The sequence below is a fragment of the Otolemur garnettii genome, unplaced genomic scaffold (assembly GCF_000181295.1).
Source record: "Otolemur garnettii isolate 467f Iridium unplaced genomic scaffold, OtoGar3 scaffold00001, whole genome shotgun sequence".
NCBI classification, from domain to species: domain Eukaryota; kingdom Metazoa; phylum Chordata; class Mammalia; order Primates; family Galagidae; genus Otolemur; species Otolemur garnettii.
Window position 1 is genome coordinate 214,296 of NW_003852396.1, and position 11,800 is coordinate 226,095.

At 36.2% G+C, this 11,800-nt stretch overlaps 1 protein-coding gene across 1 annotated transcript in view; it reads right to left on the reverse strand.

The window, feature by feature from the left end:
• SESN3 (sestrin 3) overlaps positions 1 to 11,800 on the reverse strand; it is a 75,095-nt gene that overhangs the window by 20,831 nt on the left and 42,464 nt on the right. The window contains exons 2-4 of the mRNA XM_023511250.1: positions 8,458 to 8,520; positions 5,665 to 5,862; positions 4,069 to 4,251 (exon numbers count right to left, since the gene is read on the reverse strand). Coding sequence (XP_023367018.1) covers positions 4,069 to 4,251; positions 5,665 to 5,862; positions 8,458 to 8,520 — 444 coding nt within the window. The remainder of the gene's footprint in view (positions 1 to 4,068; positions 4,252 to 5,664; positions 5,863 to 8,457; positions 8,521 to 11,800) is intronic.

Consider the following 11,800-nt stretch of genomic DNA (forward strand, 5'->3'; position numbering starts at 1 on the left):
CTCTCTCTCCTTCTCCCTCCCTTTCCCTCTCCTTCTCTCTTCTCCTCTCCCTCCCCCTCTCCCTTCCCCCCTTCTCTCTCTCTTCTCCTCTCTCCCTCTCTCTCTTTCTCCCCCTCTCCCTTCCCCCCTCCTTCTCCCTCCCTTTCCCTTTCCTTCTCTCTCTCTTCTCCTCTCTCTCCCCCCCTCCTTCTCCTCATCCCTCTACTACTCCTCCAAGTATAAAACTTTCATTTGATTTACTTAAAGGCTAAACAAAACAAAACCCAAACTGCTTTCTTTTGTTTTACTTTCCAATATTTAACTACATATATACACATATATAATTTATTACCAAAAGCTCAGGGAAAAGAAAGGAAAATTCCATTTTTACCACCATAATATAACTTCTACATGTATGATTATAATAATATACATGTATTTTTCTTCTTTTCAAATTTGACATTCGACAGGTTCATTTTTCATGATGCAACACCGTCATGTTAATTTTAAGCATAAGCATTTATAGTGCATCAAGTGATGTAGTTATCTACTCCATTCCCATACTGTTAGGTGTTCCTACTTCAAATTTTTTGTATTCTGTTTATTTGCTACTATAAATAGCATCTTCGTGCTATAGTTTTGTTCATTATTTTAAAAACACTTTCTATTGGATTTTTAGGGCAGAGTATTAACATTTCTATGACATTTGATAATGCTGCCAAAAGAGATTTCCAAAAGGTTTGGTAGAATTGGTAATGCCTTTGTCAATCTTTTTAGGATTATCATTAAACTTGAAAGGACAGACAATACTCTTCATTTCTAATTTCACTTCTCTTACTCATTTCTACCGTTTTAAAAAATTCATCATAATCTAGTTTTTCAAATAAACTTCTGCAGCTATATCCACGAAGATCACACATTCCTTATCCTGTTTGATCTCTTGTAGAATTTACATTGTTTGCTTCCTCTCTTCTTGACATTAATTTCCTTTGACTTTAACAAATCTACCTTTTGCAAAGGGTTGAGGGAGAAGCACACTTTTCACCCTGACACGGATCTTTTCCTATTGTTATATTCTATCATTATCTTTCACCTTTGTACAATATCTCCCTGGATGTTATATTCATTCCTTCAACTTGACCTTTGCTTATCTATAAATAACTATCTAATTATATTTCTTCCTCCACCTCCTTTTTCTTGAGTTACAGTCCTGTATTTCCTTAAGTAACTGGACATCACTCTGTGGATGTCATAATCCCCTGGCAGCATGATTATGATTATGATCACAAAGAAGGAAAGGACAGTCATTCCCTGTCCCATACCCTTTCTCCATCTTCCCATCCTGCCCTTCTGCTCATTCTTGGCACTGTAAGTATTACAATCTTACTCCTTTTTACCTCCCCATGGTATTTTTTAAAATATCATGTTTCTGGCACTGTATTGTGATTGGCCTCTCTGATTCTTGTGTAAAAAATTTATAATTTATCTTCTGCATCACTAAATGTTTTTATATTCCAACTTGGCACAAAAGCCTTTAATGATTCTTGATTCCCTACCATATTGATCTCCAAGCTCTTCTGGTCAGTTATACCTCCAAGAGTAACAACTGCGAGAACCAACTTCTGGTAGTATGTATGATGTTATAAATTAACATATACTTATAAAATACATTTTATATAGAATAGTTACATACATATACCATAATACTAAAATACATAAATACGGAAATTTAAAAGGATAAGGGTATACATACCCTGAATTTACTAATATTTTGAAGGATTATCTTGTGTACCCCCTGAAGTACCATAATAAAACTCTGGAAACTATAACTTTCTGAGAACAAAATACAAATTCTTTAATACAGTCTTGACTGGGTAATTCAGTATGATTCTTTCCATATCCATTTCTTCCCATTTCCCATTATCCACCTTCCAGAAACATTCCTAGCCTTCGATAACCAAAGCTGTTAGCTATTCTTCAATATATCATAACATTGCATGGTCTTTTCTTACTCTGAAATGTCCTCCTCTACTTGGAAAACTCCCATTTATTCACCAAGACCAAAATCAAATGTCACCTCTTTCAAGAAACCTGCTTTGGGCTTGGCACCCGTAGCTCAGTGAGTAGGGCGCCGGCCATGTATACCAGGGCTGGCAGGTTGAACCCAGCCCAGGCCGGCTAAACAACAATGACAACTATAACAAAAAATAGCTGGTTGTTGTGGCAGGTGCCTGTAGTCCTAGCTACTTGGGAGGCCGTGGCAAGAGAATCATTTAAGCCCAAGAGTTAGAGGTTGCCATGAGCTGTGACTCCAGGTACCCTACTGAGGGTGATATGGTGAGACGCTGTCTCAAAAAAAAAAAAAAGAAACCTGCTTCATTCTCTTTATTCATACACTACTATGCTGTGATTATCATTATTACCCCCACGCCTTCTCCACTAAACTCCAAGCAATCTAAGGGCAGGGCCTTCATCTTTACCTACCAAGTGTCTGGCATAAAGTAATTAAGACATAATATAAAAATAAAGATTAATTTCTATATCTAACTAACATTATCAGATCAGAACATAAACTTTAGGACAGCATTGTATTTCACAAATTTCTAGATAGGTCACCAAAATCTGAGAGTTATACAGATTGACAAAAGTTACCTTTGGTCAAAGGGGAAAATAACAAATAAAAAGGTAGTATACTGAGAGGATCAAAAAATCAAGGACATTTGTGTGTATTACAAACAGAGCTTTAAAATAACTAAGGCTTCCACTGACTTGTCTCTACAGAGAGCTCCTGTTTACTGGATAGACACCACATGTGAGCACAGTAGGGGGCATGCAGAATGACCTCACCCTGAGGCCTCTGATGGACGGTCCTTTTGAAATACAAGTACTCAATCACAACTCTATTTCTCATCTAGACTCTAGTTTTTGTTTTTGTTTTTGTTTTGTTTTGTTTTTGGGGGGGAGACAGAGTCTCACTCTGTCAGCCTCAGTAGAGTGCTATGGTGTCATGGTGTGAGCCTACCACATAGGAACCTTGAACTCCTAGGCTAAGTGATCCCCAGCCTTAGCCTCCTGAGTAGCTGGGACTACAGGCGTGTGCCACCACGACTGGCTAATTTTTCTATTTTTAGTAGAAATAGGGTCTCATGCTTGCTCAGGCTTGTTTTGCACTTTTGAGCTCAAACAACTTACCCACCTCCCAGGGTGCTAGGATTATGGATGTGAGCCACTGCACCTGGCCTGAACTCTGATTTTTAAAGGAACTTAGCATTCACACAGCAGCTAGTAAATAGCTTTTATATTTGCAAAATAATTTGTTGGGAATTTTAAAATATGATATGTTAGAACTCGAAAGGAGTTTAGAATTCATTAATCTATCCCTCTCATTCCACAGAGGGTGGAGCTGAGGCCCATAGAAGTTAATTTACTAAAGGGCACAAACTGGTATATGTAACAGAGGAGAGATTAGAACACAGGCTCATCATATCATGTTAGTGTTATTTTCTTTGTTCTAACTACTACTTCAAAATAGAACCCATGAAATTAATTCATAGCTTTCATATGAAAGCTATAACCTAATAACAGCCTAAGAATACGGGGAGAGGGGAGGGAGAGAGGAGGGAGAGGGGAGGGGGAATGGGTGGAGGGAGGGTGATTGGAGGGATCACTTCTGTGGTTTATCTTACAAGGGTACAAGTGAATCTTTCTAAGAGTAGAATATTAATGTTTTAACACAATAACTAAGAAAATGACATAAAGGCTATGTTAACCAGTTTGATGGAAATGTTTCAAATTGTATGTGAAAACATCACACTGTACCCCAGAATTGCATTAATGTACATAGTTACCATTCAATAAAAACAAAACAAAACAAAACAAAATAGAACCCAACTTTTCTCATAGCCATTTGCCAAAGTAGCTGTACAAGCTAATTAGTGATTACTTGATTGTTTGTACATGTATTAAGCCCACTAAATCTTTTCTACATATATTAATCTAATAATTTTTACTTTTCAAGTCCCTAATATGCAAGTGTTTAAAGTTAAGTCCTACACAAATCCCTCCATATTTCAAAGCAACACCGAGTACCTGAATGTGCTCTTTTGTGATCAGCCAGGGCCGATGTGCTAGCAGCTTATTTATTTCATTAAGATTTTTCAGTCTTTGTGGTACATATTCCAAACCATTCAACCACTCAGGAATACCTCCAGTCTTCAAAAATTCATCCACGTGCATGTTTATTAAATAAGAACACTGATGTCTAGCTGCAGCCTAAAGCACAAAGAAAAGAATTCGTTGATGAAACAGTCATGGTAAAGTCTCATTCCACTTTTTCTAAACAAATAATTCAGGTGGAATTAATAATTTTTATAGCCAGTAATGCTTTTCCTCCTTTTAAAATATGCATCTTAATACTGCAATAGAATATCGAATCCATTCATGAGGCTGATAATTGTCACCTAAATCCAATTACTTCCTCATCTACAAGTTGGTATATAGGTCAGCAGGAGCTCACTTTCTAGATATATTAAGGAAATACATGTCCATTTCACTGTGGTAAATATATCTACTTGTATCTTATTTGAAACATTTCAAAATCTCATGAACTTACATCCTAACACTGCAGAATTCATGCTAATGTGGTCACTTTCCTGACATCCTATCACTGTGACTCAGTCACATTTGTGTACCTCCTCCTCCTCCAAGGACACCGAAGCCCACTAATCCTTTCCTTCCCACACAGCAGAACCAGCCCCAAGGCAGACAATTTAGTAAATCACGCAAAGTACACTTTTTACCGCGCTTTTCTTCAGGGCTGCTTCTTGGTTAAACAATGTTGTTTTATTCTTTCTATTCTCTACATCTTGTCTCTCTTACTCTGCTTTTAGCCTTACTGCCATCAAAACCCTGAGCTAAAATCGTCTTAGTCAAGTTCATTACCCAATAAAACACAGAATGCTGTTTTTTGTTATTGTTGTATAAGAACTCAGTCAGAATATTAAAAAGCTAATTAAATCAAATGTAGTAAAAACCTAACCTGCTAACTGCTGGCCAGCACTGCTAGCTGTCAGCCCAGCTGTTCCCTAACCTCCCATCAAACCTCATTCTTCTTCTCCCTTAAGCAGTCAGCTGCAGCTCCTTTTCACTTCTGTTGCTCATCATCTCAGTTTATAATTCTCCTCCTAACCCCTATCACCTACCAATGATATTAACTGGTTAACAAGTTTGTAATAAGAACTATACTTAGAAGCGCTGAAATAATTCTTTTAAGAATTATTCTCTTATTCAGATTCTCCATCACTGTTGACTAATACTTTTCTTATTTCACCAATTTAGTGATAATCAAATGACTAAGGTAATGTCACAAACATCTCGTGTTTTTATTAATAAAAGTGAGACATTAAGAGCAAAATCAAAACTGGGGGGGTATTATTTTGGATCTTTAATCATAAAATTTTTCTGAAAATTCAATGAGAATTCAGTGCATTAAGTGGCATAAAGTATTCTAAATGTATCCAAAAGGCCACAGGCTTCTTCAATACTCCAGTCCATAAAATGATAGCTCTACACACACATGCATCCATAGGCACAAATGCACACACGCATTCTAATTTTAGAAGGAGAAAGAATAAGGGAGGAAGATGTTACCTGAGAATAGGAGGGAACGGGGAATTAAGCACCTACCATGACTGCAATGTAGTGCCTGTGTGGTAAAGGCAGGGGGCCGTCCATGCGCAGCATGTAGAATTGGCTCCGCAGGAAGGACTCCAGGTACTGCGTGTGCAGACTCATGACCTGGGTGATGTTGTCTAGGCGCCCGGACGTGGAGTATTCCTCCACAAGAAAGTTAGTGCGTTCATCCACTGTATTGGCTTGGACAACCTTATAACCAAGAAACACAAAACAAAATAACTACTGAAACATCAACACATCCTGGGTTTACATAAATTGTGCCACTGCTGAAGCAGATGAATATTCATTTGATATTAACAGACACCGAAATTATGCAGCTGCTCATATGAAGAACAGAAATGAGAAAAAAAAAAGGCACCACGCATTTTTGGCTCTGGTACCACAATTTATTAAACAACAAATGTTAAATTATCAAACATTCTACACACAGCTATGAAACTGAAGAAAAGACGCTTCCATCTGTGTTTCCAGGCACATTAGGCAGATTAACCAGGGCCCATTGCCTGGCCACTGTCACATCAATTTGTTCTGAGGCCAAAGCCACAGCACTGGGTTATATACATTACAATTTCATCTCATCAGCCTCTGAAGGTAATTAATTACATCATTTTTAGACAAATTTTCAGTCTGATCTTTTGCTTGCTTTTAGTTATTCAACATAAAAAAAAAGCTTTGTCTTTTTAGGGAAGAAGGAATATATGATAATTTGCAGGAAAGTGTTAATTGAAAAATTAATAAGGACACTAGAAGACTGTCATTCCTATTTTCAGCCCTATCATATTAATTACTAAAAACAAAGAAAGTTATTAAAATGGACATCTTCCATCCTAGGGAATCAAAAGGGCTTTTTCAAAAATAGATTATTTAAATATAGCTTTTATACACAATGACAGTTTGGGCATCACACCAAGAACTGGCTCTAAAGGTGTTAAGAGCTTATTAGCACCGTGTAGAAAGACCCAACTCTGTGGGTATTAATAATGGACATGAAATGCGTAATTCTAGCACTGGTTCATTATTTATGTGTATTTTAGAATTAGAGTTTTAGACTTAAGAAAAATATGTTTCTTATTTTAGAGATAAGGAAATAGACTCAAGCTTAAATTCAAGCTCATGCACCTTGTTAATAACAGAGCCTGGTCTACAATCCAGATTTCCTAAAGTCCAGACTAATGGTCTTTCCAAAGATCCACACTGCTATTAAGAAACCCTGTTTACTCTTCAGAGCTGGGTTCACAGTCTTTTCTGTAAAATAAGTACAAATTATACAAAGGCACTACTGATTTAGGGAAATTTAATACCAAAGAAAATATTTTTGAAAAGTGTAAGTTGTGAGGAAACGTTACTTATAATGGCATAACTCGTTAAAGAGCCAAGTATACTTTCACTTGCTCATTTCCCCCAGGTGGCTAACTACAGGGACCAAGATGATAGTTAAAAATAGAACAGGGTTCAGATGAACCACATATAAGTAGGGATAGGATATTGGTTATGTTTGTTTTGCTTTCCCCAGCAGAAATTTCTGGTTTCTTGTGTCTAACTGGATGCCCAGTATACATTAATAGATTCATATGATGCAACATATCCTGAAAACCAGGTTATCTTTAAATATGTGCTATAAAAATGACTGTGCTTCAGGAAGTTTTTATAAATACTATGCAATTAAGAGCAGCCCCAAACCATAGGAGGGAAGGAGATATAATCATGGCAGATTCTCTAGCGCATGGTCGCCACCTGGATCAGCTACTGACACTGAGCTCCCAAAATGTTACTGTCTCTTGAGTTTTTACTTAAATGGTAAAGTCATTAAAAAAGTGATATGAATATGAAAAGAACTGCTGACTCTGGCCATGTTCTGGCATTATTCCAATTCTACCAGTCCCTTCTTTTAAGACAATGCCTGGCACAAAATAGATGCTCTATAAATATCTGTTAACTAATTTCAGAACACCATAGGAATAATACAGTAATACTGGCACTTTAAGATAAATGATATTTTTCCAGTAAACAGTGAATTAGTATATAGAAAAACTGTATACAATATGAATAAATTACTCCTTGAAGTAGAGAAAAACTCAGTTGGTGGTTTTTGCACTTTTCTTAGCCCGGATATTTCTGGGAGGCATCTAGGAATCTGAGCTGCTCCTTCACACTGCTGTGATCCTTCACAGAGACGTGAACTCACAAAATGGACGCAAACCTTGTATTGGTTACAACCTCCTTTGTGTCACTTTACGACCTCCCTTTCTTTACCATCTTGACTCCTATCTTTACAAAAGGTACAAAATTATGTTGGAGATTCTGTGACATCTTGTCTAATCAAAAATTTAGAACCAAGTGAAAAGCTTACATAATATATCATGTTTTATCTAGTAAGTTTAGTTGGGACACTTACTTTTTCATTTCAAAATATCTTTCCTTAATATTTAGGTAACCTATCTAAATTACCATGAAATAGTGGCCTTTTTAAAACTTAAAATTTGGGGGTTAATATTATATTTTCTTACTTTTAGCCATTTTGTTCATAAAAGTTATATATGAAATCAAATATAGTTAAATTACTATGCATTCAAACTTCTAAGTGAAGCTGAAAAGAAATTATCTCTATAATTTCTTCTGGAGATATTTCTTATATCTTATTGATATGATACAAATAATAGTTTTCCAACATATCAATAAAAAACCCAAGAGTGAAACATATCTTTACTTCTACATTAAAAATGGAGCTATTCTTGTAATTTTTACAAAATCACACTTTGTATTTTTTAAGACAGATGAACTTACTTCCTTCTCTGGAATAAAGGCACTTGGTCCTCTTGTCAAGGGTTGAGCTCTGATTCTGGTATCCTATTTATAAAAGAAAATTGTACATGTTAATAATGAGTTTCTAAGAAAAGTTAAATTGCTATACATTTATTGTTAACAAACAATAAATTTATTCTGTTAAATAAACAGAATAAATAAATAGAATTACGTGAAACCAGAATAAATGTTGGGTCTCAGATCAAAGAAAATGCATAAGTCCATAGGATAGGTGAGGTAATGGGCCAAACATAGTGCGAGGTGCCCCACCAGCTCCCTAAAATGTCATTTCCCTTGTCATATTCTGCATCACCATAAATAGTTCTTTAGCCTATAGTTGCCATGACTGAAAACTGCTGACCTCCAAATGAAATTGTCTCTAACGGTATATTAAAGTATGTTTCAAATCCCTTTTGATTTAAAAGCTAAAGGAAAGGTTCCATTCAAACAGGATTGCACACAATTCTCCAAACCAATTCATTGGCCTGTGGGCTTTTTTCTAAATTAAATAGTAATAAACTTATCTAAGACAAAGTTTTGAAACATTAATAAAAATTTAAAAGTTTGAGAACTAGAGGAATGAGAAATACACTAATTCTTATGGTTCTGCTTTTTATTCTGTTAGTACTAACTACTGGTAGATTGCTGTAATTTTTAAGTTTTTAAAATTTTCACTAAAACCATTTTAAATTGAAAATATTTTAGTGTCCTCATTTGTGTGTGACATAAGCCACACAAATTCCAGTTAGGAAACAGCCTCCCTCCTTCTCCACAGACACATTCAGGAGCGTGCTTCGAACTCCTTCTTAGCCAAGAGAAAAGATGAGAGAAATGGCCACTTAATTTTCCACAGTGAAAGTAATATTCTAAATTTCTGGAATAAAAAGCACTTTAAAGCCATAATGTGTATGGACCATGTCATGGTTCATACAGGTTATAAAGACTAAGTAAGAAAACTAAAGAACATAGACAGGAACACGTGTTTATTGGAAAAGAAAATGTGACTGTCAGCTTCAGGTGCCAGAAAACCCTTCTGAGGAAACTTCTAAGCTGAGAAAGTAGCACTAGGTGGTCCCTTATTTAAGGATAATAAGACCTATTTTTATGATTCTGTCTCCTGGCCATAGCTAATTAGACCAAGATTCCAACTTGTCAGAATAGAAGCTAATCTGCAGCCCAAGTACAAATTCTGCCCCAATAGACCTGAGGTTAAGCAGCTTGACCCAGAGAGAAGATTCTCTCAGGACTAGTACTAGAATTACAGGAAAGTAAGACAATCTGACAGAGACCAGAGGAACAAAATACCACTGAGAAGTAGAGGCAAAGAGGAAACAATAAAGAAAGACTGCTCCAGAAAGGTGCCTCAACAGACCCCTGCTTCAAAGGGAAACTCTTTCTCCCCCCTCTCTCCCAGATACCCCTTCATTAGTAGGTAACCTCAGTCTTTCTTGTTTCTATCTAAAAGCCTACAACACAAAGTAGTTACTTAAACCACTTAAATATTTTACTTTACAAATTTTTTACAGTTACAAAGCAAATTGGCAAAAGTAGTCAGTCACGCATTCAACCATTTCTTGAGTCTTATCTGATACTACGATAGACTCTGAGGACACAAGGTGAAAAAAAGCATCCATCTTCCCTGCCCTCATGAGCTCAGCATACAATCTTTATCAATTTTCAGAGCTCTGATGAAATAAGTATATTAAATAAGGTGAAAAAAAGCATCCATCTTCCCTGCCCTCATGAGCTCAGCATACAATCTTTATCAATTTTCAGAGCTCTGATGAAATAAGTATATTAAATAATGATAACTTTAAACTGGTAAGGTTTCAGAAATGACTGGGCATCTAGGTTCTGTTTATAAGGTCTCTGTCTACAGGTCGAGCACACCAGAGGACTGCACGCTAAAAGGTTAATTCAGAATCCTAACATTGGTGTTTCTTGTCTACATCAATCACAATCAAGATTGATCCAGAAAAATAAAAGGAAATAACTAATTTCTTCCCTTTGCTGGCTTTTGTAAGTTATATAAAATAACATTGCAAATATTTTGTATATGCCTTAATGAGCTAGTATGTGAAAAGCAATTTTCTGGACAACTGATCATTTCAAATAAGAAAACTGATTATAGGGAAAAAAATCATCGGTTTAAAAAGAAAAACAGGCAAATAAGTAGAAATTTTACAATAATAAAATATACATAAAATTTAGAGAACACATGGGGAGAAAAAAAACCCATAAAATCTTTTACATTAAAATGTACCAGACTTTCAATCCAAGGAGCAGCATTAAAAAATAAATGTACCAGGGTACTTTGGAGAATGATTTATTACTAAAATGATTTTTTTTTTTTAAGAGACTGATTCTCACTTTATTGCCCTTGGTAGAGTGTCATGTGTCACAGCTCATAGCAACCTCCAGCTCTTGGCCTTAGGCAATTCTCTTGTCTCAGCCTCCCAAGTAGCTGGGACTACAGGTGCCTGCCACAATGCCCGGCTATTTTTTGTTGTTGTTGCAGTTTGGCTGGGGCTGGGTCCAAACCTGCCAGCCTTGGTATATGGGGCCGACACCCTACTCACTGAGTCATACGTGCTACCCTACTAAAATGATTTTTTTTATAAAAATCATAGTTTGCTACATTTCACAACTGAATCTATCTTTAAATGTTTGTTATTTTACCTATAAAAATATTTTCTGGAACAGAAGGTTTAAATTTGAAATACCTTTTCATTATAGATGGGAATTGAAGCCAACTACACTTAAATAAATATAACACCTCTTAGTTTTACCAATTTATAAGAAGCAACTTAAACTCGATTTCATCTGCATCAACATCGATTTGTTCATTTATTTAGCAAACATTCATTGGGCGTTTACAATGTGCTAGGCACAGTGGGGGCACAAATAGTGATCAGACTGGCAGAAACGCAGGCCACTGACTAGCACGAGACACACACCCCGGCAGATGCCGCACAGCATGGTGTGGGAAGACGAGATTTCAGCAACTTTCATTCACCTAGTCATTTTCCTATTGTTGACCATTTAAGTTATGGACAATTTTCACAATTACAAATAACACCATAACAAACACCTTCATATAAAGAGATTTAAGACACAGTCTATGGTATTTAAGATAGTTTCTTTAGGAAGATTCCTAGAAATAATTTACTGGGTTTTGGGTTATAAGTTTTTTGTTTTCTTTTGTTTTGTTTTGTTTTTTGAGACAGAGCCTTAAGCTATTCCCCTAGGTAGAGTGCTGTGGCATCACAGCTCACAGCAACCTCCAACTTCTGGGCTCAAGCGAGTCTCCTGCCTCTGCCTCCCA